Here is a 25,908-nt window from a genome sequence, read left to right as displayed (position 1 = left end):
TCCCTTCCCCTTCTCCACTCCCCCCAACTCACACCCCTCCAGGCACATTACCTTTGCCTTTCTCTCTCCTAAGCTCTAAGGGCTCTTCTCTGCCTCTGTAACTTGATTCCTGAGCTTATGCAGCCCAGCTGGATCACTTCTACTACCTATGTAGCTTTCTAAGTAAACTTTTTCTTATAATTTAAAAAAATAAAAAAGAGCAAGCCATACATTTGAGTGTTGTTTTTAATAGCCATAATATAGAGTAGGGTTTTACAACCTTGGCACAGTTAATATTTTAGGCCAATAAGTCTTTGTTGTGGCTGGCTGTTCTGTGCATTGAAGGATGCTTAGCAGCATCCCTCTCCTCTACTCATAGTTGTCAGTTGCACTCCCTATGTGAAAACGGAAATGCCTGCAGGTATTGCCAAGTAGCTCCTTGGAGGGGCAATAATGCCCTTAGTTGAGAACTGCCAGTGTAGGGTGATTTGGCTTTTTAAAAGTCTGCTGAGTAAGTAAAAACTTTTTGTTGGTGTTGCAGGGCTCTGTTGCAAATAAGTTCTACGTTCACAATGATATCTTCAGATACCAAGATGAGGTCTTCGGTGGCTTTGTCACTGAGCCTCAGGAGGGTAAGTTACTTGCCTAAATTTTTTTGATGGCATTAATTAACCTGAAAGAATGTGGGTTTCTTGAATGTTTTCCTTATACTCTGTATTCTTCATTAACAACTTGTAATTGTCAAGATGTATGAAGGGCCTGAATTTTTAATCTACTTGAAGCTAACAGGTTAGTCTACTTAATGGATATTGGTAGAAGACATAAAACTCCTAAGTCAGAGGTAGACAGGCTATTACAGCAAAAACAAGTAGCATTTTTTTGGTCACAATTTCTACAGGACATTGAAGTCCAAATGATACCTGCATTGCAATGGGATGCCTTATAAGAATGGAACCATAAGTTTAGGGAACCCACCCAGATCTTTTAGAATGGACATGCCTGCCCTTGTATCTGGAGGGAAACACTGTTTTCTGAGGTTGTTTGCTCTGTAAATGTTCTTAAAAGATAGTCTGGAACAAAGGATAGCCATTGCTTCAATTGTAAGATGTGTAGAAACACTGGAGACCCATGGAGAATTGTCTCAGAACAATTTCTGTATGGCTGAGACGATTCTAAGTGCTTTGTATTTATTATGTAATACTATGGCCTTATAGATAAGTAAGTACTTTAGGCACTGTTGTTTCCGTTTAATAGATTAGGACACTGCAATAAAGAGAAGTAATTTTCCTGATGGCATATAGCTGATTTGGTGGTACAGCCTGTATTGGATTACTGGCAATATGACCTCAGATTCCATGTTCTTAACCCGACACTACAGTGTCCTTAAAGCCTATGCTATGATTTTACTAAATTGCCTTATTTTCTTGACTTTTTAAATATATATCTGCTTTTCTTAAGTCTGCCTTTTTTATTATGATGAACATTGTGAAAGAGAATTTATTTGTGAATTAAGTAAGCACAAAGTACTTTACGTTTCTTTTCTCACTTAGAATCTGAGGAAGAAGTAGAGGAACCTGAAGAAAGACAGCAAACACCAGAAGTGGTACCTGATGATGCTGGAACTTTCTATGATCAGACTGTCAGGTAAGGAAAACTGTTTTTCTGTCCAGAGCTGCTTGAGAATTGGGGTTGTTTGGTCTTTCCCTTTGTTAGAGGGCAGTCATGTAATCTCAGAATTACCTCAGAAAATGGTGATAATTTCCCAAAAGACAAAAATCTATAATGTGTTCAATATACTTTGCATTATGAGGACTATTTAAATAGTATCTACCAGTTGCTTTTTGGCTTAGTTTTTTTCTGGGTAGAAGTGTAAAAGAGTTAGGATTTCTTACCAACACATCCTAGCAAGCCATTGCATTAAATGCTTTGGGGAAGAGGATGGCTATAAAGTTACTAGGACTTGTTTAGAGATTAGGCATAAATTGATAGAAATTCAGACATGATTTGTAGCAGTAAAGAATTTCACTAATTAACTGAGACAATTAATGTGCTATTGTATCTTAGGTGTTTTTTTTTAAATCTACAACCAGAACAGAAATGTGTTAGATAGGAATAGAAATTACTACAGTATTTATGTGTTGCCATGTGATACCAGTAATGTTAATATTCAGTGCTTAAAGGATATTTTCAAATGTTTCTTAAGGTGTACTGATGAACTTATCACAGTACTCACCTGCGTAGCTGGTTGAAAATGACTTATTGTTCTACAAACCTACCGAGTTAGAATTTCAGGGGGGAAAGCATCTACAGCTTTAACAAACTGATTTATGTGAAAGTTAAAGAACTATTATTCTGAATCATAACTAATGTCTTTTTTTACCTATTTTATTATGAGAGGTTTTATTTGTGTGGTAAAATCACATAACAAAATTTACCTTCTTAACCATTTAATTGTAATGTATAGTAGTGTTAACTATATGCACATGGTTGTACAACACATCTCTGGAACTTTTCATCCTGCAAAACAAACTGTACCTATTGAACAGCTCAACTACCCTTGCCCCCTCCTCACAGCCTATTAGAGTTGTGTGATCGGAAAAATTGTAATAGTTTTGATCCATTTTGATGCATTTGCTTATGAGAATTGAGCCAATCTAACTGTAGTTAAGGTTTGCTCATTGAGTGCTTTTTTGTTTGTTGTTTTTAAAAAATACATATTTTTATTAATTTCAGAGAGGAAGGGTGAGAGAGAGAGGGAGAGAGAGAGAGAGAGAGAGAGAGAGAGAGAAACATCAATGATGAGAGAGAATCATTGGTTGGCTGCTTCCTGCACACACACCCCCACCCCCACCCCCAGCCTCTGGGGATTGAGCCTGCAACTTGGAAATTGAACTGTGACCTCCTGATTCATAGGTTGACACTCAACCACGGAGCCACACCGGCCAGACTCATTGATTGCTTTTCTAAAAAATTGCCTTGTTTTAATACTCAGACATGTATTTCTTAGATCTTTTTTGGGTTCAGGTCTCTATAGTTAATTAATAAATACTTCAGAATTTTTTGCTAAATCAATGGAGGCAGAATGATATTTCTCAAATTTTTCTGTGAAAGCAATGACTTGGAAGAACATTTAGAGGAACCTGTTGCTGAACCTGAGCCTGATCCTGAACCAGAACCGGAGCAAGAACCTGTATCTGAAATCCAAGAGGAGAAGTGTGAGCCAGTATTGGAGGAAACTGCTCCTGAGGATGCTCAGAAGAGTTCTTCCCCAGCACCCACAGACATTGCTCAGACAGCGCAGGAAGACTTGAGGGTGTGTAGCATGTCTTTATTTTTACTCTCCTTCTTATTTACCTTTAAATCTCTCTTTTGTTGTGCTTGGTTGACTTCTGTATGTGCATTTTCATATTGGTGGCTCAGGGAAATTTCTTAACACATTGAGCCATGCCTCAGATAAGAGATGCATATTGCTTTAAAATCAAAAGTAACTTTTCTTTCCCCTCTAAGGAATCTTGAATACTTTTTGTACCAGAAATTTCAGGTGTTATTTTATCACCATGTCAACAAACCCTCATCTTTTTAATATTTCATCTTTTAAATTGCACATTATTACATGCTTGTTATAATAAACAAATGGTGATGTATCTTTAAAAAAAATATGACACAATGGACTTTCTTCCCTTTTTTGATGAAATCTAATTGAGGATAACTTTATGGTAGGAGTAGAAGCAAACTATTGAAATGGTAACTACTTTCCTGGTGAGAAACCTGATTTCAAAATGTTGAAACTTTTCAGTAACTCCTGTCACATCAGGATGATGATAACTGAACTCCCAGAACCTTTGCAATTGGTACTCTGTGAAGAAATATGTTTTAGTGCCTTGCAGGTAGAAAAGTGGGTTGGCTGGATTGAGAATGAATGATCAGTTGTTAGGTGGCTGTTATATTAATTCTGGAGAGAGAGAAAATGAATGATATTTTGGATTAGGGACATGGCAATGGAGATGGAAAGAAGATAATTCAGAGTTAAATAACAGGATTTAGTGATTTTTATATGGATAGAAAAGGGGTTTAAGATAATTATAAAGTTGATAACATTGGATCAGTGTTTATATTATAGCATTTCTAAGAAATTTTAGTACTAAATATGTAAATGGGGAGCGGGGAGAGTAATCTCAAGATACTTATAAACTACCATGCCTATGAAAATGTGATGCATGTACAAGAAATGAAGAACTAATGGCTTTTATGTTGTTTTAATGTATGATATAATCAGCTGGTATTGGTGTTTGTTACCTTAGACATTTTCCTGGGCATCTGTGACCAGTAAGAACCTTCCACCCAGTGGTGCTGTTCCAGTTACTGGGATACCACCTCATGTTGTTAAAGTACCAGCTTCACAGGTAAATTTCTAATTCAGCTTGCATATTAAGGCGAATCTATTTTTATTTTGTGTACTGTGGTTTCATAGTGCTTTAGAGAATGTGGAAACTAATATTGTAAGACCAGAGGAGAAGGGTAAAAGATAGTTTTTAATGATTTTTGTGTGTGAGAGAGAATTGTCATATTCTAGTTTAAACCTTATTGTTAGCTAGGAAACTTCACAAGAAAAAAAGTAAGCTTGCTTTATTTTTACACAAAAGTTAACTTAGAAATGTTTCAGCCTCGCCCAGAGTCTAAGCCTGAATCTCAGATTCCACCGCAGAGGCCTCAGAGGGATCAAAGAGTTCGAGAACAACGGATAAATATTCCTCCCCAGAGGGGACCTAGACCAAGTAAGAGCTCAGAAGGATGACTTTTCCAGTTTGGGGGATTTTGAAGTGGGTACCTTGTTTTTTTCGCGGGAGGGCTGTGCTCAATATTTTCTTAGATTAAAAAATTACCTGAGAGTTGAAATTACCTTTATTTAGGGTAAAGAGAAAACACTTGTATGGTATAGTCACTGAAAGCTGTCTTTGTCTTTCCTTGTTGCTTTTGTTTTCTCTTAAGTCCGTGAGGCTGGTGAGCAAGGTGATGTTGAACCCCGAAGAATCGTGAGACACCCTGACAGTCACCAACTCTTCATTGGCAATCTGCCTCATGAGGTTGACAAATCAGAGCTTAAAGATTTCTTTCAAAGTAGGTGATTGAGTTTTAAACACTAGACTAGATTCATCTAATGCAGCACTGCCCAATAGAAATAAAAGATGAGCCACATATGTAATTATTTATTTATTTTTATTTATTATTTTTTTCTTTATTGATTAAGGTATTACATATGTGTCCTTATTCCCCCCTTTACCCCCCACCTCCCATTCATGCCCCCACCCACCTGTTGTCTGTGTCCATTGATTAGGCTTATATGCATGCATATAAGTCCTTTGGTTGATCTCTCCCCCTTAGCTCCCTACCTTCCCTGAGGTTTGACTTTCTGATTGATGTTTCTCTGTCTCTGAATCTATTTTTGTTCATCAGTTTATGTTGTTCATTATATTCCACAAATGAGTGAGATCATGTGATATTTATCTTTCTCTGCCTGGCTTATTTCACTTAGCATAATGCCCTCCATCTCCATCCATGTTGTTGCAAATGGTAAGAACTCCTTTTTTTACTGCAGCATAGTATTCCATTGTGTAGATGTACCATAGTTTTTTAATCCACTCATCTGCTGATGGGCACTTAGGCTGTTTCCAAATCTTAGCTATGGTGAATTGTGCTGCTATGAACATAGGGGTGCATATATCCTTTCTCATTGGTGTTTCTAGTTTCTTGGGATATATTCCTAGAAGTGGGATCACTGGGTCAAATGGGAGTTCCATTTTTAGTTTTTTTCAGGAAACTCCATACTGTTCTCCACAGTGGCTGCACCAGTCTGCATTCCCACCAGCAGTGCACGATGGTTCCTTTTTCTCTGCATCCTCGCCAGCACTTGTCATTTGTTGATTTGTTGATGGTTGCCATTCTGACAGGTGTGAAATGGTACTGCATTGTTGTTTTGATTTGCATCTCTCTGATGATTAGTGACTTTGAGCAGGTTTTCATATGTCTCTTGGCCTTCCTTCTGTCTTCTTTCGAAAAGTCTATTTAGATCAGTTGCCCATTTTTTGATTGGGTTGTTTATCTTCCTTTTGTTAAGCTGCATGAGTTCCCTGTAAATGTTGGAGATTAAACCCTTATCGTTGATATCATTGGCAAATATGTTCTCCCATGCAGTGGACTTTCTTGTTGTTTTATTGATGGTCAAATAAAGCTTTTTATTTTGATGTAGTCCCATTTGTTTATTTTCTCTTTAGTTTCCATTGCCCTAGGAGCAGTATCAGTGAAGAAGTTCCTTCGTCATATGTCTGAGATTTTGTTGCCTGTGGATTCCTCTAGTATTTTTATGGTTTCCCGTCATGTTTAAGTCCTTGATCCATTTTGAGTTTATTTTTGTGTATGGTGTAAGTTGGTGGTCTAGTTTCATTTTTTTGCATGTATCTGTCTAATTTTCCCAACACCATTTATTAAAGAGACTGTCTTGACTCCATTGTATGTATGTTCCTGCCTCCTTTGTCAAATATTAATTGAGCATAGTGATTTGGGTCGATTTCTGGGTTCTCTGTTCTATTCCATTGATCTGTATGTCTGTTCTTGTGCCAGTACCAGGAAGTTTTGAGAACAGTGGCTTTGTCATACAGCTTGAAATCTGGTATTGAGATCCCACCTACTTTGTTCTTTCTCAGGATTGCTGTGGCTATTCGGGGTCTTTTTTTATTCCAGATGAATTTTTGGAGAGTTTTTTCTAGGTCTGTGAAATATGCCGTTGGTATTTTAATGGGGAGTGCATTGAATCTATAGATTGCTTTGGGTAGTATGGACATTTTAATGATGTTGATTCTCCCAATCCATGAACATGGTATGTTCTTCCATCTGTTTACGTCTTCCTCTATCTCTTTTTACAGTGTCCTGTAGTTTTCCGCGTATAGGTCTTTTACCTCCTTAGTTAAGTTTATTCCTAGGTATCTTAATTTTTTTGGTGCGATGGTAAATGGGATTGCTTTTTTAGTCTCTCTCTCTGTAAGTTCGCGATTGGTGTATAGAAATGCCGTAGATTTCTTGGCGTTAATATCCTGCTACATTGCCGAATTCATTTGTTAAGTATATTAGTGTTTTGATGGAGTCTTTTGGGTTTTTTATGTACAGTATCACGTTATCTGCAAATAAGGTCAGTTTTACTTCTTCTTTTCCAATTTGGATGCCTTTTATTTCTTCTTCTTGTCTAATTGCAATGGCTAATAATTCCAGTACTATGTCGAATAGGAGTGGTGAGAGTGGGCATCCCTGTCTTGTTCCTGTTCTTAGGGGAAATGGTTTTAGTTTTTGCCCATTGAGTATGATGTTAGCTGTGGGTTTATCATATATAGCTTTTATTATGTTGAGGTATGATCCTTGTATTCCCACCTTGTTGAGGGTTTTTATCAAGAAAGGGTGTTGGATTTTGTCAAATGCTTTTTCTGCATCAGTTGATATGACTATGTGATTTTTATCTCTCAGTTTGTTTATATGATGTATCATGTTTATTGATTTGCGGATATTGTACCATCCTTGCATTCCTGGGATAAATCCCACTTGGTCGTGTATGATCTTTCTGATATAGTGCTGGATTCGATTTGCTAGAATTTTGTTGAGAATTTTGACATCTATGTTCATGAGGGATATTGGCCTGTAATTCTCTTTCATTGTGTTGTCTTTATCTGGTTTTGGTATTAAGGTGATGCTGGCTTCATAGAATGAGCTTGGAAGTGTTCCTTCCTCTTGAATTTTTTGGAATAGTCTGAGGAGGATAGGTTTTAGTTCTTCCTTGAATGTTTGGTAAAACTTCCCTATGAAGCCGGCTGGCCCCGGGCTTTTGTTTGCTGGCTTTTTGATGACTGCTTCAATTTCTTCTATTGAGATGTTTAGATTCTTCCTGATTGAGTTTTGAAAGGTTATATTTTTCTAGGAATATGTCCATTTCCTCCAGGTTGTCCAGTTTGTTGGAATAGAATTGTTTGTAGTATTTTTTAACAATCCTTTGTATTTCGGGGGGGTGTTGTTATTTCACCTTTTTCATTTCTGATTTTGTTTATTTGGGTCCTCCCTCTTTGCTTCTTGGTGAGCCTGGCTAGAGGTTCATCAATCTTGTTTATCCTTTCAAAGAACCAGCTCTTGGTTTTGTTGATCTTTTGTATTGTTTTTTGGGTCTCAATGTCGTTTATCTCCACTCTGATCTTTATTATTTCCTTCCTTCTGCTTACACTGGGCTTTTCTTGTTGCTCTCTAACTCTTTGAGTTGTAGGGTTAGGTAATTTATTTCCATTATTTCTTGTTTTTTGCAGTAGGCTTGTAGAGCTATGAACTTCCCTCTCAAGACTGCTTTCGCTGTGTCCCATAGATTTTGGATTGTTGTGTTTTCATTGTCATTTGTTGCCATGATGTTTTTTATTTCTTCCTTGATCTCTCTGGTAACCCAGTCATTGTTTAATAGCATGCTGTTTAGTCTCCATGTGTTTGATATTTCTGGATTGTTTTTATTGTAGTTGATTTCCAGTTTTATGCCACTGTGATCTGAGAAGATGCTTGATATGATTTCTATCTTCTTGAATTTGAAGAGACTTTGCCTATGACCGAACATATGGTCTATCTTTGAAAATGACCCATGTGCACTTGAGAAGAATGTATATTCTGTGGCTTTGGGGTGAAATGTTCTGAAGATGTCAATTAATTCCATCTGGTCTAGTGAGTCATTTAGGATTGATGTTTCTTTGCTGATTTTTTATTTAGAGGATTTGTCCAATGGTGATAGTGTGGTATTAAAGTCTCCTACTATGATTATATTGCTGTAATCTCTCCCTTGATATCCTCCAGGAGATTTTTTATGTATTTGGGTGCTCCCATATTGGGTGCGTATATGTTTACCAGAGTTATTTCTACTTGTTGGATTGCTCCCTTAAGTGTTATGAAGTGGCCTTCCTTATCTCTTGTTATGTCCTTCACTTTGAGATTTAATTCGTCAGATATAAGTATTGCTACCCCAGCTTTTTTTCATTTCCATTCGCCTGAAAAACCTTTTTCCATCCCTTCACCCTCAGTCTGTGCATCTTTTTTTCTGAGGTGGGTTTCTTGTAGACAGCAGATATATGGGTCGTGTTTTCTTATCCAATCCGTTACCCTATGTCTTTTGATTGGGGCATTTAACCCATTTACATTTAAAGTTATTATTGATAGGTCCTTCTTTGCCATTTTTATTCTTTACCCCGTGTTCCTTCTTCGCTGCATTGCTGGTTTGGTGGTAATAAATTCCCTTAGTCCTTTTTTTGTCTGTGAAGCTCCTGATTTCACCTTCAATTTTGATTGATAGCCTTGCTGGGTAAGGTATTCCTGGATTCAGAACCTTCCTTTGCATGACTTTGTATATTTCATTCCATTCCTTTCTGGCCTGATGAGTTTCTGTTGAGAAATCAGTTGCTAGTCTGATGGGTGTTCCTTTTAGGTAACTTTCTGTCTCTTTGGCTGCTTTTAAGATTCTTACTTTGTCGTTGGAGTTTGCCAATTTAATTATAATGTGCCTTAGCGTCTGTCTTTTGGGGTTCATTTTGCTTGGGACTCTGTTAGCTTCTTGGATTTGTGTGGGGTTTTTCTTCCCTATATCAGGGAAGTTTTCTGTCATTATTTCTTCAAACAGGTTTTCTATTCCTTGCTCAGTTTCCTCTCATGGAACTCTTATTATGCGGATGTTGTTTTGTTTCATGTTGTCCCAAAGTTCCCTTAGGCTTTCCTCCTGCTTTTTGATTTTTTTTTCTAGAAGCTGCTCCACTTCGATATTTTTTCCTACCTTGTCTTTTAGCTCATTGATACGGTCCTCTGCTTCTTCTAGTCTACTCTTGATGCTTTCTATTGAATTCTTTACAGAAGCTATGTCACTTTTCATTTTTTCTTGGTTCTTCTTCATTTCCTCTTGGTTCTTACTCATATTGTCGAATTTGTCTTCCATTCTTTTCAGCCACCTTATGACCATTTCTCTGAATTCTTTCTCTGACAGCTTGCTTGCCTCCATTTCGTTTGCTTCCTTTTCTGGTGATGCCTGCTTTTCTTTCATATGTGGGCTGTTTCTTTAGAGTCTCCCCATGGTCTCTCTTCTCTGGGTGTCTGGTTATGTAGTTCTCTCTCTCCTGTGTTGATTTAAAGGACAAAATACAACATACAACACAACCAGGTACAACACACAAGGCACTGAACGATATTAATAACCCCAAATGAAGGTGACCACCAGAGAAAGGCAAATTAGAGGATAGGAGAGAAAGAAGAAGCGGGGGGAAAAAAAAAAGAAAGGCATGCGAAAATGAAATTGGGAAAAGGAAAAAAAAAGTAAGAGAGAAAAGAAGAAGAATAAGAAAAGGGGAACAAACTATATATATATATATGGGGAGAAAACTCCAATAGAACTGCCACTAATCCCAGCAAATGCCAGCAACAAGTACCTGGAGATGAATACAAACTACAAACAACAACTAATATCAAGCTAGGCGAGGGAAAACAGAAAGAAAAAGCAAACAGAAAAACAAACAAAAAAAAAAGAAGCATAACAGTCTCACAAACAAGCATAAAAAAATCAATATAATCAAAATTCAAGCAAACAACAACAAAAGGACAGAGAGAAAAACAATGTTTTTTGGATAGTGAAGAGAGAGGTGTGTATGGACTCAGATTAGGGGATTGGAAATTAGATATATAAGTAGGGTGAAATTTTAACGGGGTAAAAAGAAAGAATAGGGAAAATCTAAAGCAGGAAAAGGGTAAGAGAACGACAATAAAAGGGAAAAGTTAGGAAGAGAGTGATGGCATAAAGGTAGAGTTGAGATAGAGTAGAATGATGTTAAAGGAAAGATGAAAATACAATGTAGAACACTAATCTCAAAGTAAGATGAAGAGAAAATAAAATGAGACTTTAAAGAAAAGGTAAAATAGTAGTAGTAATAATACTGATTGAAAATAAAAATGTAATAATTAAAAAGGTAAAATCAAGTGAGGAAAAAAAAATTAGTTTCTTAAGTAAAAGATGAAAAAAAAAAATGTGAAGTAGTGAAGGTCATTCACTTCCTCTATTGTTCTGTTTGGCTCACCTGTTTCCCAGTCAGGACAGTATTGCAGTTCCCTGCATTCCACTGCTCCTCAGTGTTGTAAGCCAGTCCTGATTTTTAAGCAGGCATTGTGTCTTAATATTTGTATTCCTTTATTTGTGATTACACAGTCAATTTGTGATTCAACCCCTGGGTGGCAGTGTTTCTGGATTGATCTCCGGGTCTATAGGTCCTCTCTAGCCTGTGCTTAGATCCTGCTTTCCTTGTGGCGCTCAATACCGGTTTGTGGGAGCGGGCTGCCCCAGAGCTGGTTCTCCGACCGTCATTCCCCGCTCTGATCCCCAGGCTCCAGAAAAACAACTTTCCCCTGCAGTCTCCTAGGGTGTCCCCAACTGGGCGATCCCATGCACTGGGCTTAGCAATCAGAAGTAAGGATTCAAAGAGGAAAAAGCCCAAGTGTGCGAAACTCTGGGGTTGCGCTCAAGTTTGCGCATTCCTTCCTTCTCCCTTGTGTCCAAGCAGCCCACACACTTTAAAAATTTTTAGGCTGTCCTTCTGTGTCAGATCAAAATGGGTTGCTTTTTAGAGATCCCCTCTGTTAGCAGCTCTGAGGACACCCTTCCACATTCACGGATCACGCCAGCCCCAACAGCCATGGATTTTTTAGGTGCAGACTTCCCCCAGTCCTCCAGCTCCCACTTTGCGGGTGTTTCTCTTTCCGCCGGGACCAGAGACCTCACCTTATCCCAGGCAAAATCTGACCTTTCCGTGGTGGATTGTAGAGCTCCTCTGAATCGCGTGTTTGCGCCAGTTGGGGACCAGTGCTCTGGGGTTCGCAGCTGTTCGGTGAGTGCCGCAGTTGTAGATTTTAAGGCTTCCAATAACATCCACTTTCCCCTTCAAGATGGCGCGCTCTCCACGTCCGAGCCAGTGGCTCCGGGAGGGAACCCAGCAGCAGTAGGGGCTGCCCGGTCAGGGGAGCCCCGTCCAGCAGTCCCCCACCTTCTCCTGGGGTATAGCTGTCCCTTAACTCACCAACAGACACTCCCCCTGTGACTCTCAGCTGTTCTTTGTATCTGCTCCGGGATAAGGCTCGGGACACGTCTGTCTATTCCGCCGCCATTTTTTTCTCTCCATATGTAATTATTTAACACAAGGTATCTAAGCTGTCATTTCAACATATAAAAATATGTAAGAGATAGTATACGTTTTTCTATTATCAGTCTTCAGAGTCATGTGTTTTTACCCTTAATGCATGTCTTGTTTTGAACTAGCCACATTTCACATACTCTGTAGCCATGTCGTATTGGATAGTGTGCGTGTAATATTTAAAAGAAATATCCTAATAAGTTATTTGAGAATTTGTATTTCACTTTCAGATTATGGGAATGTAGTGGAGCTGCGCATTAACAGTGGTGGGAAATTACCCAATTTTGGTTTCGTTGTGTTTGATGATTCTGAGCCTGTCCAAAAGGTCCTTAGCAACAGGGTAAGCATCTTTTCATCTTTTTTTTGTTTGTTTATAAGCATGTGTGTTGGCTCTTGGAATATTTATCCTTATAACTATGTGTGATATGTAAAGTGCAATTTATTCCAACGTATTTGGGTCATATATTCTATGATGTTCGACCCTTCGTATCAAAAGAACTGCCTGGGAGTTTAGAAAAACAAAGCTTCTGCCTAAATAACTTAGTTTTTTAATAAGTGAATGATGAGAATAATTCCTGATTCACTGAGAGTTATGCAAATTCCTTTTCTTGGTGGTGGCTTCTGGTGTACAACAGGAAATGCAATGTTGCATTTAGCTAAGATAGCTTAAGAGCCTGTTTGCCCTGGGTAGTCTTGGTATAAAACCGCTGCCTGGATTATAATTAGGAGGACCTTTGCCTTTTATTCTATAAATTGTCTGGGTTTGGAGTCACATTACCTGAAACCACTTTTACTAAAATTACTGTTAGTCTGCCCTAGCCAGTTTGGCTTAGTGGATAGAGTGTAGGCCTGTGGCGGACTGAAGGGTTCCTGAGTTCATTTCCCAGTTAGGGCACATGCCAGGGTTGCAGGCACAATCCCCAGTGTGGGGCGTGCAGGACACTGTCAGCCGATCAGTGGTTCTCTCTCATCATTGATGTTTCTCCCTCTCTCCCTCTTTTCCTTTCTGAAATCAATAAAAAAATATCTTAAAAAAATCAGTTAGTCTAATTACAGAGGGATTTGTAGAAATGGAATTGTCTTGCTGTATAGTTTTAAAGAACTTTTCCCTTCCCTGACATCTTTCATTACTGGCAAAAAATACTTTTTGTAGCACTAGTAGTAGAGAAGAACAAAGAGATAAATAATTGTTAATTTTCTGAGATGGGTATGGGAACTTAAAACCCTCACTTTTTAAAATTTGAGGTAAAATTCACAAAACAAAATTAAGTCTTAAAAAATATTTTTATTGATTTTTAGAGAGAGAGGAAGGGAGAAGGAGAGCGAGAAAGAGAAACAGTGTGAGAACTGAACATCGGTCAGTTGCTTCCTGAACGCCCCCTCCTGGGGATCCAGCCAACAACCCAGGCATGTGCTCTGATGGTGAATCGAACCATCAACCTTCAAATCATCAACCTTTTGGTGCACGGAGCAATGCCCAACCAACTGAGGCACACTGGCTCATCTTAGTTTTATTTTATTTACTTATTTTTAAATATGTTTTTATTGATTTCAGAGAGGAAGGGAAAGAGAGATAGAAACATCAATGATGAGAGGGAATCATTGATTGGCTGCCTCCTGCATGACCCCCACTGGGGATCAAGCCCACAACCTGAGCATGTGCCCCTGACCAGAACTGAACCTGGGACCCCTCAGTCCGCAGGCCAATAATCTATCCATTGAGCCAAACCAGCTAAGGCTTGTTTGTTTCTTTTAAAAAATTGTTTCTATTATAATTGACATTCGATATTATGAGGTGTGCAGTATAGTGGTTAGACATTCATATAATTTACTAGGTACCCCCTATAACTTTAGTACAGTACAGTAACATTTATTAACACCTATCTAGTTTCAAAACATTTTCATCAGCCCTAGCTAGTTTGGCTTAATGGATAGAGCATCAGCCTGCAGACTGAAGAGTCCTGGCTTTGATTCTGGTCAAGGGCACATGCCCACGTTGCAGGCTCCATCCCTAGTAGAGGGCGTGCAGGAGGCAGCCAGTCAGATTCTCATCGCTGATGTTTATTTCTCTCTCACCCTCTCCCTTCCTCTCTGAAATAAAAAAAAAAAAGGAAGCAATCAGAAAAACACACACACAAAAACCAAAAAACCCAAACATTTTCATCAAAAGTAAGTCCCTTACCCATTAAGCAGTCTCTTCCCATATCTTCTCTACCCAGCCCCTGGCAACCAGTAATCTGCCTTCAGTATCTGCAAATTAAAACTACAAGTTTTATTAACCATGTAATACGAATGTTGTAGATCATTATTTCCCAGAGGTTCTCCAGAATGTTAATGGATATATACTGCAAAGTTTGATGTAGTCATAATATTATGTGAGCCTTAACCTCTAGGTGTGCATTATCTTGAGTGCCAGTGAGATGTGTACATTGAATCTACTATTTTTGTGAAGCATCTCCTGCACAACTTTGAGAAGTGAGAAAACTAGCTTATTATCTCACCAAGGCCATAGAATACTGAACCTAGAAATCTCCAGTAGGCTTTGTGGCTAAATCCATCATCGAGCATACAATAGGTTTAGTGGCCAACCTTTGTGGTGCACCCTTGAATTCTTTGTTTCCTTACAGCAGGGGTGGGAAACATCTGGCCTGTGGGCTGTATAAAGCCCGCAAAATTATTTGGTCTGGCCCTGCCAAGACATTAGGGGTGAGTTAATTAAATGTTTGACTAAATATAGCAGCCTGATTTATAAGTTGATAATTTTATATGGCCTGTGAACGATGTTATAAATACCCAACTGGCCTTTAGCAGAAAAACGGTTCCTGACCCCCGCCTTGCAGCGTATGATATTCCCAGTGGGCCAAAGGAGGTCAGACTTGATAACTGGCTTCCTAGTTAATTGCCCAAGATAGAAATTTGTTTATTTTAATGAATGTGCATAATCCAGGGTATCTTTATGTATAAGAATTGTTTGAAGTAAATTGTCTCAGAAAAGGGTTGTATGTCTGATACGTTTTCATTCAGATTGCTTCTACCCTTATGATAACTCCCAGAGATGTTTTCCATAACTATGTTTCAAAATATCCCAGCCCAAACCTCTGTCCCTTTAATCTTTCAGATTTTAATAAGATTTTATTCTTCCCATTGTATCTAGAAGATTGCCTGGAACAGTGCTTCAGATTGCGTGTGAAGTGTTTTATATAAAAATATTTGTTATTTATCTTGTGTTAAAATATAAATGTACACATATAAATATATGTTTAATCAGAATTTAAAGTATAAATTAGAATTCAAAAAAGCCTTTTTTAAATGTATACTTTTAGATTCTTCAAATGTATCTTGGTTTTTCCCTCATCTTACTGTATTGGTAGAAATCCCTTCAGTAATTTTTTATGAGTACAGAAGTAGTCTGATGACCATGATATTTGACATGTTTTCATGTAGCGTAGTGGTTCAAAGCTTATACTTTCCAGTCTGGATGGCTTGGTTTACAGTCCTCTTCCATACTCACTCACTAATGTTGTGACCCATGAGCTGAGAGTTCCTCAACCTTCTTGGCCTTAAACTGTAAAAATGTTTGCTGGCCTCTAAAATAGGTATAACAGCAACCCTTAGAGGGTTGTGAAAGTCAAATGAGAGAATACATGTGAAGTATATAGAACACATATCTGCAGAGCAAGTACCGTTAGATATTTATTTTTAAAAATATTTCAGCAAACAGGATTGCTAATGAAATGTGTACATTGAATTCATTAGAATCTGGAGTAACCTTTTGTTCCTACTTTAGCTTTATTGAGTGAAAAGGAAAGCCAAAGACTTAGCGTGTATATATTTTCTTTTTCATTTTAATAAGATAATGTTACCTTTATTGTCCTCAGTATTTTTCAAAATTCTAAGGCAAATAGCATTTTGTGGAAATTATATATATATATAAAAAGCTAAGTGTTCGTCAGTCTGACCGGTAACTATGACACACTGACCACCAGAGGGCAGATGCTCAACGCAGGAGCTGCCATGATGGCGCACTAGTCATTTAAAAATAAGTGGCACCAAGTCAACAAACCAACATTTGGCTTCCCCCAATGGGACACAGGCCCGCCACCACCCTGGAGTAACACCCCACCAAATTGCAGCCAACGCTGCTTAGACCCCATGGTGCCAAATGCGGCCCACAGCCCAGCCCAGCCTGGAAACGGTGGCTGTGGGTGCCGGGTAATGACGTCATGTAGCAATACCTGGCTTCCTCTCCCTAGAGACTAGCCTCCTTGGAGTTTCTTCAGCTCAGGAACTCGACTTGCTTTATAGCCAGGTGCAAACATTTTTACAGTTTAACCAAATGTTTGTGAAGCATTTTCCCATGCCTCATCTCATTTGATCCTCACAGAAGTCCTGGAGTAGATAGGTAGGAGACTTGGTAGAATCCTGTTTTCTTTTCATTAGCAAGACGTGAATAGCGTTATTAAAATATTCTAATTAATTTCCTTTCAGTGTGCACTAATCCATGTACGGGGACACTAGTATTTAGATAAAATTAATGCTTTTGAGATGTATATGTACTTTGTATAAGTATGTGCAGCACAATATTTCCACATTCGATGATGGGGTTTTATTCTAAGCCTTGAAATTCATAGAGAAGATGATAATTCTTATATTCTATTTGTGTAATTCTATGGGAAAATGAGATCTACTTTAATAAAGTACAATTAAAGAGTTATTTATGCTCCTATGCTGTTTAAATGGACTTTTTTGAACTAGCCTGCATACTCCTGCATACCAGATCACCTTTCCATGTTTTAGTTAATGGGAACATTATGTATTCTGAATTTAAAAGAAAAACTGAACTGTGAGGACGTAGGTGATTTGTAAGCTGTTGGTTCTGTATAATAACTTTGTTTTAACCTTGCCAGTTGGTAGCTGGTCAGCACTGTGTGTAAGTCTTCTCACCTTGACTCTTACAGCCCATCATGTTCAGGGGTGAGGTCCGTCTGAATGTGGAAGAGAAGAAGAATCGAGCTGCCCGGGAAGGAGACCGGCGAGATAACCGCCTGCGGGGACCTGGAGGCCCTCGAGGTGGGCTGGGTGGTGGAATGAGAGGCCCTCCCCGTGGAGGCATGGTGCAGAAACCAGGATTTGGAGTGGGAAGGGGAATTGCTCCAAGGCAGTGAATTGCTCTTCACTGATCTTCACGCAGCATACAAACCCCATTCCTGCAGAATGGTGATTTCTTCAACCATCCTTTGGTATCTTGCAGTATGACCCTGGTCTCTTATAAACTGCTTAAGTTTGTACAATTTTACTTTTTGTGTTAATGGTGTGTGTTCCCTCCCTTCCTCTTTTCTCTCCTCACCTTTTATTCCTTCACTTCCAATTTTGTGGAATGATATTTTAGGAAAAATGGATTTTTAAAGAAGAAAAAAAAAGACTGAATTTCCTTGCTTTGCATATACAGACTGGATTTTTTTTTTTTTAAACAGCCATTTCCCCAAAGGAATGTGTCGCTTATTACTGACATTTGGTATGTTTCATTCATTGGGATATTTCTTACTTATTTTCTACATGTTTCAAAAGCCTTTGAGAAATACAGGATTTGATAAACATTTTGAAGGCAGGAAAAACCCAAAAATTGTTTCTTTTGAGAGTCATGACTACCTTCTAGTTGTGGAGAAACTGCCATTGGAAAATTTGACAATTTTGATTCTCGCTGATATGGATAAAAACTGAATAAAAGATGTTAGTGAAGTTTTTTCTTTTGATATGTGATCACAAAACAATTATAAAATCCACTCTTTTTACTGTTGAAATTTAAATTGTGAGATAGGTTTTAAATGTCTAGAATGCAACTGATGTGCTTTTCTTAAATTATTAGGGGTTATTTTGAAGTAGAATTTATTTTCATGTTTAATTTGTATTTGTTAAACAAACAAAAAAAACAACAACACCCTCCCCGCCACAATCCGAATAACACAAAACCAGAGCAAAACTGTTGTGCCTTCTATTTATCTTTGATTCCGGTCTTGGCAATTGTTTAAAGAAAAATAATAATAAAAAAAATCTAGATATTTTTTTTTTCCAGGTTCATAGAGTATGTTGGGAATTGTGGAACCCCTCTTACACTGTGCGTCTTCTGTTCACTTGTTATGCTTCAGTCTGAAATTGAGTCTCAAACTGGAATGCCTTGAGGACGGGTGCTTCTGTAGAGGTTCTTTGACCTAAATAGCTCAGCATTTTATTTTGGTATCTATTCAGAATTCTAATCAGCTCACAAGAAGGAATGTGATTTTCTTATTGGACTTTGCTGATATGCTTGAGTAGTCTGCTAGTCTTTTTCCTTTAAATCATAGCCATTTGGTAAATTTTCTATTTTGTTACTGGTTCTCTTTTATCGATGGACATGCAGTAGGTGTTTATTTGAAATGGACAATTTTTATTAAAATATTTCTGGAAGAAAATTTAATCTGTCAATGTAGACTAATACTCGTTTTACATAGTATGTTTGTTGAATGCTGTGTATGACTTGGGTGAAGGTTTTGTTTACACATTTGTGAAGCAAGCCTTTGTGTAGTATCATGTCATTTTTACCAGTTGAAGGGCAAGAAGGCTATCAAATTTAACTTATTTTCTTTTTAACAGTATTCATCTTTAGGACTGTTGCTTGAGGATAGTGTGAGTAGGAGTAGGAATGTTTGTTTTTCTGTTATTGGGAAACTAGGTTTGCTGAAGGGAGTAGTCTTAAACTAAAATGAAATTTGATGTTATCAGTTGGTCCTCAATACCTCAAATATTTGAAAATTGGCAGCATCTCCTTCATATAAAGAAACTTACATAACTGAATCACATGGCTGTTTTGGTGTTCAGTTTAAATGATTATTTGGTAACCACTTCATTTGGCCTAGCCAGTGATAATTAGGAGAAATTCAGCTTATACTTCTATAGCTTATATTAAGCTTGTGGAAAGAAAACAAACTTAGCCTGAGTTATTTTTGCAGTAACTGTAAAGAATAAATTATGGATAACCTAGAAGTCATTTTTCACAAGTGAATACTAAACCATGCATTTCAAAATAGGAGTTCTTTCTACTCAGGTTTAAGGCTACTAAATAGATGCAGTGGTACCCAATTTGGGGCTGTTATATCCTAGAGGACATTGGAAATGTGTGAGATTGTGAAGGGTGTTGGAGGGGAACACTGCATTTGGCATTTAGTGGGTGGGGATCAACAATGCCACATGCTCTGTAAAAATGAAGCAACGGCATTAAAAACAGTTTCTACTTCTATAAATGCATGATGGGCGGAGCGATGGATTACTACAACTGGAGTTGAAGACTCATTCCTTTGCAATAAAGCTTCAGATAAATAAAAATAAATGAATTAGCAAATAGATAGCTCTTTTAGCAATTATAGTAACATTTACTGTAAGTTATCTAATTTTCCTTCATTTGTACCAATATGTGGTTCAAAAAAGTTTTTGGAGAAGGTAGCATTATGCTAGATGCTGCTTGTAACTTGTTGCAGGGAGTTATTGTATAATCCCAGAAAACAAAAGTTTACTTCAGTAATTTCAGATCATCAGAATTTGGGTGATTGTGGAGTTTTGAATAGCATAGGACTTTTATATATAGGATTTAGCATCATGTTTTAACACTATAAAAATCCTGGTATCTTTGTTTCCATTATTGCTGATGGAATAAACATGATACTGTAGAGATAAATATATTTGCACAGGTAGAAAGTGAAAATAAAATAAGGCAAGATTTTTCTATAGGCAGCATTGGCTCATCATATTCAACCTTTTCACGTTTTAAAATACAATTTTTCATTTCTAGGAATGGCCCAGTGTCTAGTTCTTTTCTACTGAGCTTAACACCCTTCACTTACTTACCTGGTATCTTACTAGGTATAAGATTAGTTTAGTTCAATGTGCATCTTGGTCTTTTAAGACCTGTTGAAAATAAATACACCTTGGGACTTAAAAAAGTACTTTTATTTGCTTTTATGGTGAGGTTGGTCTTGACTTATGTATGCCTGTGTTCTCAACTTTTTGAGCTTTTGCTGGGGAGCAGTGAAAAGAATAATCCAAAAATAATTATTTGAGTAGGTTACTGCACAGTATTAGTTGAATTGCACTTTAGGTTGGAAAAATAATTTTCATGACTCTTTGGATTAGGTACTATTTTCCCCAAAGTAATAGATAAAGGAGAAACGGCATCAGAGCAGCTATGTGACTAGGCCTCCAAACCATCCATGTAGCAAGGAGCACATTGACCTCCGAAACTGATGCTTTTTCTCCAAAACCAAAATGCCTACATATGTACATTTGAATGACATATTAAGATACAGGATATGACCATATAAAAACCAGGGTCTATAAAACATTCATAACAAGGTTAGCATTTCTGTTCTTCATTTCCTTAGGGTAAATAATATAATTAATGATTTGTTTAGGGCTTCTTTTGATTTACAGACTATTTGGTAACAATATTAATGACTTGTTCTTAGGTTAATTTCTTATCTGGTTTGATAATACATTTAGTACAGTCTTGAAATCTGGAAGTGAATAATATTTTTATCAGAGCATAATCCAGGTGAGTTTATAGCAGTTACGTTTTGTGCTTATAACTGCCATCCTCTGATACGTTCTTCATCCCTTTATTTGAAAATCCTTGTAGAGTTTAATGGGTTAGTGGAAAATGAGGCACTTTATAGAAAACAATTTGTTAGAATCTATATGGAAATAATCTTCCTATGAGGTTTAAATTTGTAGACCATTGTTTATGCTGAGTGGCCTATTTCTTTTATGTAAATGGTTGCATTTGTCAAACCTACTGATCTAAAGATTATCTTTTATATTGAAGTTTTATTTTTGTGCTACTTAAAAGAATTTCTGCAGGAACTACATACAGAAGACCTTTTAGTTAAGCAATCTTGAACTTTGAAAAATAAGCAACTTCAACATTTATTTGAATATAAGGTTCTAGCTAACTGCCTAATATATTGAAAATGGGCATTAGATAATCATGGTAGTCTTTCACAAATGTTTAAAAACCTTAGGAATGAATGTTAGCAACTTAGCAATGTCTTGTGTGGGATGAGGTTGTAGATTTAACTTGATGATCAAGTAAAGTATTGGCTATGTGGTACTAGATAATTATGTAAGGATTTCTGCTTTAAAGGTAGTAATTCCTTTGGGGATTTGCATTTGTATACTGTGATATTGAAGTTCTGGGGACCATAGGCAGGCTTGTGAATTCTTAGTAAAGGAAAAATGGTGGCACATGTGAGATAAAACTTCCATTTATATTCTTTTTAGTGACTATGTATCTAGCTCAGAATAATGCTGAAATTAGACTGCTTTGCTTGTGCTTTCATGAAACAGTCTCATCGTGGCCTGAATGAATAAAGAGTTGATTAGAGGTGGCCTAAAATCACTAGTTTTATTTTAGTTTTGATTTATGCTAAAGTATGGCTTAGAATAAAGGTTGTTCGCTTTTTGATTATGTGACTTATTTTGGAAACCTTGGACAGTCTCTCCTCCTCCAATTTCCACTTGAACCTGGTAGCTTTTTTTTTTTTAGTTCCCTGGGAGAAGAAAATAGTATTAGAAGTCAGTTCCACTATTACTCCCATAAACCATGTGACCTGGCCAACTAGAAATCCACACGTTTCGCACTTTGAAACGTGGCCTATGTCACAGATTCCAAGGGACTTGCATCTACCCAGTGTGTCTTATTTTCTTAAAAAAAGAAAATTTAGGGGATGTTTACCGAAAGTTTACTATTGAATTATTTTAACAAAAGTATTTTTTCATAAACCCACTTACGGGAAGTTTGCCTGTACTTTTGGTAGTAATTTCAGGGATGATCATATCTTATTTAATCTGGATATAAGCAATTTTAACTATTGTTATAATTAACCATTTTGGTTACTGAAACTTTCCCCAAGCTTTGTTAGAATCACCTATTTTACTTTGGATTTTATTTAAATTCTTAAATGTCTTTCTGAAGATTGTGTATGTATACTGATTTGGCCCTTTTAAATGAAGACATACTGAGAAGCTGGCATAAGGGAGTAAGGAGAAGAAAAGGACTTCTCTTCCTTTAAAGATTCAGTGCATACTTAGATTGTAGAACATACCTTGTTAAAAGTAAATTCATATCGGTAGTTGTTAGATTTTGAAGGTGAATGAGGTGGAGGTGGAACTTAAATGATGGTATAGGAATCATTTTGTGATTTATAAGAAAAACATAATTTTTAAATGAGAAACAATTGAATGTTTCCTTAAAAGATTTCTTCTAATTCTGATTATTAGCACGAGACAGAAGAGCTCCTAGAATTCATTGAATTATAGAAGGCTAGTGCTGGAAAGGACTAAAATGATTTGTATAACACCTTCATTTTTCCAAAGATCTAGGTACTCAGAGAATTGATTATTGGTACAGAGTCCCAGATTGTCCTGTAGAAGTAACATGGAGGGGATTGCTAGTCCTCCCTAGGCTGGCTGAAGGTCCGGATATGGGAGAAAGGGGAAGGAACCACATTTTACATGCTCACTCAGTTGCTCCTATGTAGCTCAGTTTTCATACCTTGGTTTACTCCATTTCCTTAGAACTCTCTTAATGCCCACTTCTACCAGGGCCTGTTGAAGGACATTAACATGTGTTCCCCTCAGGGATGGGTTTACTACTAGCTGTCAGAAAGCTATTGGGTATCCTAATGTGTTAATAGCTGAAACTCAGCTGTAATTTTCTCCTAAATCTGTCAGCATTTTACATTCTGTACATTGTGGTGCTTTTCCACCTTGTATTGTTATAACTGTAAGCTCCTAAGGGGCAGCAATTTGGTCTTAGGCAGGTACCCTGTTCAGTGCCTGGCAGTGTGTATCAGGGTCCTAACCTTCCTTTCCAGTGTTTTCTCCCATTCTTCGTGGAAGTGATGCTCCAGCCATCCTGAACTACTCCTGACTCCTCTGAGAGGCCAGGCATTGCGACTCCGTGGCTTCAAGTGCCTCTCTCTTCCCTGAAGATACACTTACATCTGCTTTCCCCCGTCCAGATCCCTTGCCATCGAAGTCATTTTTTTGAAGATCCAGTTCAAGAACTAATTGTTCTTTTTCCCTGAGAGAGGAAAAATGTGCAACAGGACCGGGGAACCTTTATTTGGTGGTTGATCTGGCTAGAATTTGAAATGAGGAACAACAAACTCATTCCCATCTTCTTTCCTTCCACATTGTCCCTCTTGTTTGACAGTCTGTCCCAATCTTCATTTTTAAAAGATAGGTGTTCCTAGAGCACTTTCTACCTTTCTCCTAGCTGAAAACTTATGCCTTCAACCTGGAATTAGAATGACCTGTATCTGTTTTACTACATCATTAGACCACAGCTCCTAGAGGACAAGGACTGGGAAATTGATCCCTGCACTCCACCGAAGGTACAGTGACTATAGGAAAGAGGCATTTAATGATGACTCGTTGAGTTGAATGAATTAATGTATTTCTGTTTTCATTTTCAAAAGGGAGGCATGCCTAGAGCCAGGACTTAATTGAATAAATTTTAGGCACTGTGACATTTCATAGTGGAGGGGATTGTTGGGAAATTTTAAGGGAGGGGGACAGAGGAGGGAGGAAGTCACTGGTCATTTTGAGGTACTTCCATCCTTGGCCTGACTTAAGTGCCCAGTATATCCCAGGCATTTTGTTTGTACGTAGAAGAATTTTATGTGCCAAATTTAATTTCTTTTCACAAACCTACTCCATTGTTCTTTCAGTTCATGTCATCACCCATGCCCCAAGTCTAAGTTGTCTGCTTCCCTTTTTCTTGCTCCCCACATCCAGTGTCCAGTTAAGTCCTATCAGTTCTACCTCAACAGTCTTTCACATCTCTTTTCTCCTCACTGGGATAATTTCAGTGGCCTCTCGGCTTCCTTGACCTCTTCTTACCCCAGCCTACTGATACCCATGCTAGATTCACCTTACTGAAACATAGCTCTGACTATGGTCCCATGTGTGTGTTCTATCTCCCCTGCTAGACTGTAAGCTCCTGATGGGCAGGATCTGTGTCTGAGTCATATTTGTATCTCCCTAGCGCACATATAAATAAATATTTCTTGAATTAATATAAAGCCTGTCGTAAGTGAAATGATTTCTAGATCATGTGTAGGTTTCTTTCTGGGGTAATTGCAAGACTTCAAAAGTTCTCTAACAAAGTTGGTTGAATAATAACAACTATGGGTTAACCACAAAGAAAATTTCAGAAAACTTTAATTTTTTTTCATTGGAATCAGCATGGATATGTGTATATGGATGGTTCAATAAATATATTTTTATATACATGTATCACAGAAATTTTACATTCCATCTTCAAACTGCAGAAATAGACTTTTTTTTTACAAGCCAAAAAATAATTGCCATAACTTTTATGACTTCATGCAAAAAAGGGAGGAGTAAGGGGCAAAAGGGAATAGGTTGGTTAAGGTTAAGAGTCCTGTAAGAAGTAAAAATGTTACATTAAGGAAGCGATTGCTTAACACGCTGCTTAAGGTGGTAGCCAAACAAATCCTTAACTGCAGCATTAAGGCCATACCAAGTTTATACATATATACAAAGAAATTTCCATATAAAAGACATACTGTCACATTTTCTTATGGGAAAGGATGAGGAGCTTTGTGAGTAATTCTGACCCAGTTTTCCAGGCCAAGTAATTGTTTAAGATTTCCCTAGGCTATTTCTTAGAACTCTCTTTTACTTTGGCTAGCTGTCAGTTACTACTCTGTGGGCTTATGACTTTTGTAGTCTCTTCTGTGGACATATGAGTGATCTTGAACTTCTTCCATCATAGGTGATCAAGCACTTTGTAGCTTACCTAATTCACACTGCCCAGCGCAGCATATATTTTACATCTCCCTAAAGTATGGGAATCACAGAATTGTAACTTCAGTTCTCTTACCTGTAGCAGTCTCCACAGCCTGCACTGATATTGTCACCTGAAGAATTATGGGTGCCCTTCTGTTCTTTGGGGTTAAAAGTAACTTTTTGAATAGCTATATAGTGTAATGAATTGAAGTGTGAGGTTTCAGATAACATACCCTGGAGTTCTTGAAAGTTAATACTGAACTTTTACCCCACCCCCTGTCACAACACATTTCAGTTGGCAGCTACCTTTTTGGAAAAAAGGAAATGTAAAGTCACTTGCAGAAGAATTCTGCCTAAATATCAAATCAGGTAACTGCTAAGACGAAGGGTAGGTCTTTCGTGCAGATATCTAATGAAATGGAGCAAACACGAAGGGTGCATCCTTTGGAGATGACTGCAGTTACGCAGGAGCCATTTGCTTTGGTGAGACTTGAGATCAGACACTGGTTCTATTGGCAGAAACTGGCCTATCTTAGTGGATAATCTTGAGTAAAAAAAAAATTAAAAAACTAAGTTTATGATAAATCGTAAATAAAATACCCCTTTCCTCAGTGAATGAGTGAGCTTTTATTTGATAATTTCTAACTCACTTTGGACTGTCTTAAATCAATCTAATAACTGCTTTCTCATTAATGTCTTAGCTGTGAATTGAATGTCACCAGTAGCCCTGTTCATCCTGTTTCTAGGTATGCCTCCTGCGTATTCACAGCTATGGCTGCAAGTTAATTTGGTCTCCTCCCATGGGTTCCCTGGGCCAGTCAAGTTTGAGAATGAGGTCTCTGGAAATGGCCTCCTTCCT

General features: G+C 37.7%; 1 protein-coding gene across 5 annotated transcripts in view; it reads left to right on the top strand.

The window, feature by feature from the left end:
• Positions 1 to 21,623, top strand: part of G3BP1 (G3BP stress granule assembly factor 1) — a 52,228-nt gene extending 30,605 nt beyond the window's left edge. For 2 of the 5 annotated variants that reach the window (XM_080674172.1, XM_080674176.1), the window contains 8 exons: positions 521 to 611; positions 1,530 to 1,623; positions 3,091 to 3,292; positions 4,281 to 4,382; positions 4,643 to 4,754; positions 4,969 to 5,097; positions 12,437 to 12,546; positions 17,165 to 20,029. In XM_080674172.1, coding sequence (XP_080530298.1) covers positions 521 to 611; positions 1,530 to 1,623; positions 3,091 to 3,292; positions 4,281 to 4,382; positions 4,643 to 4,754; positions 4,969 to 5,097; positions 12,437 to 12,546; positions 17,165 to 17,371 — 1,047 coding nt within the window. In that variant the 3' untranslated portion in view covers positions 17,372 to 20,029. Of the gene's footprint in view, positions 1 to 520; positions 612 to 1,529; positions 1,624 to 3,090; positions 3,293 to 4,280; positions 4,383 to 4,642; positions 4,755 to 4,968; positions 5,098 to 12,436; positions 12,547 to 17,164 lie in introns of all 5 variants that reach the window. The other 3 variants (XM_080674175.1, XM_080674174.1, XM_080674173.1) reach the window with 2 other exon arrangements.
• Positions 21,624 to 25,908: the final 4,285 nt, after the last annotated feature.

Source organism: Plecotus auritus, assembly GCF_963455305.1.
Source record: "Plecotus auritus genome assembly, chromosome: 6".
In the NCBI taxonomy this organism is placed as follows: domain Eukaryota; kingdom Metazoa; phylum Chordata; class Mammalia; order Chiroptera; family Vespertilionidae; genus Plecotus; species Plecotus auritus.
This window is presented reverse-complemented; position numbering and strand designations above follow the sequence as displayed.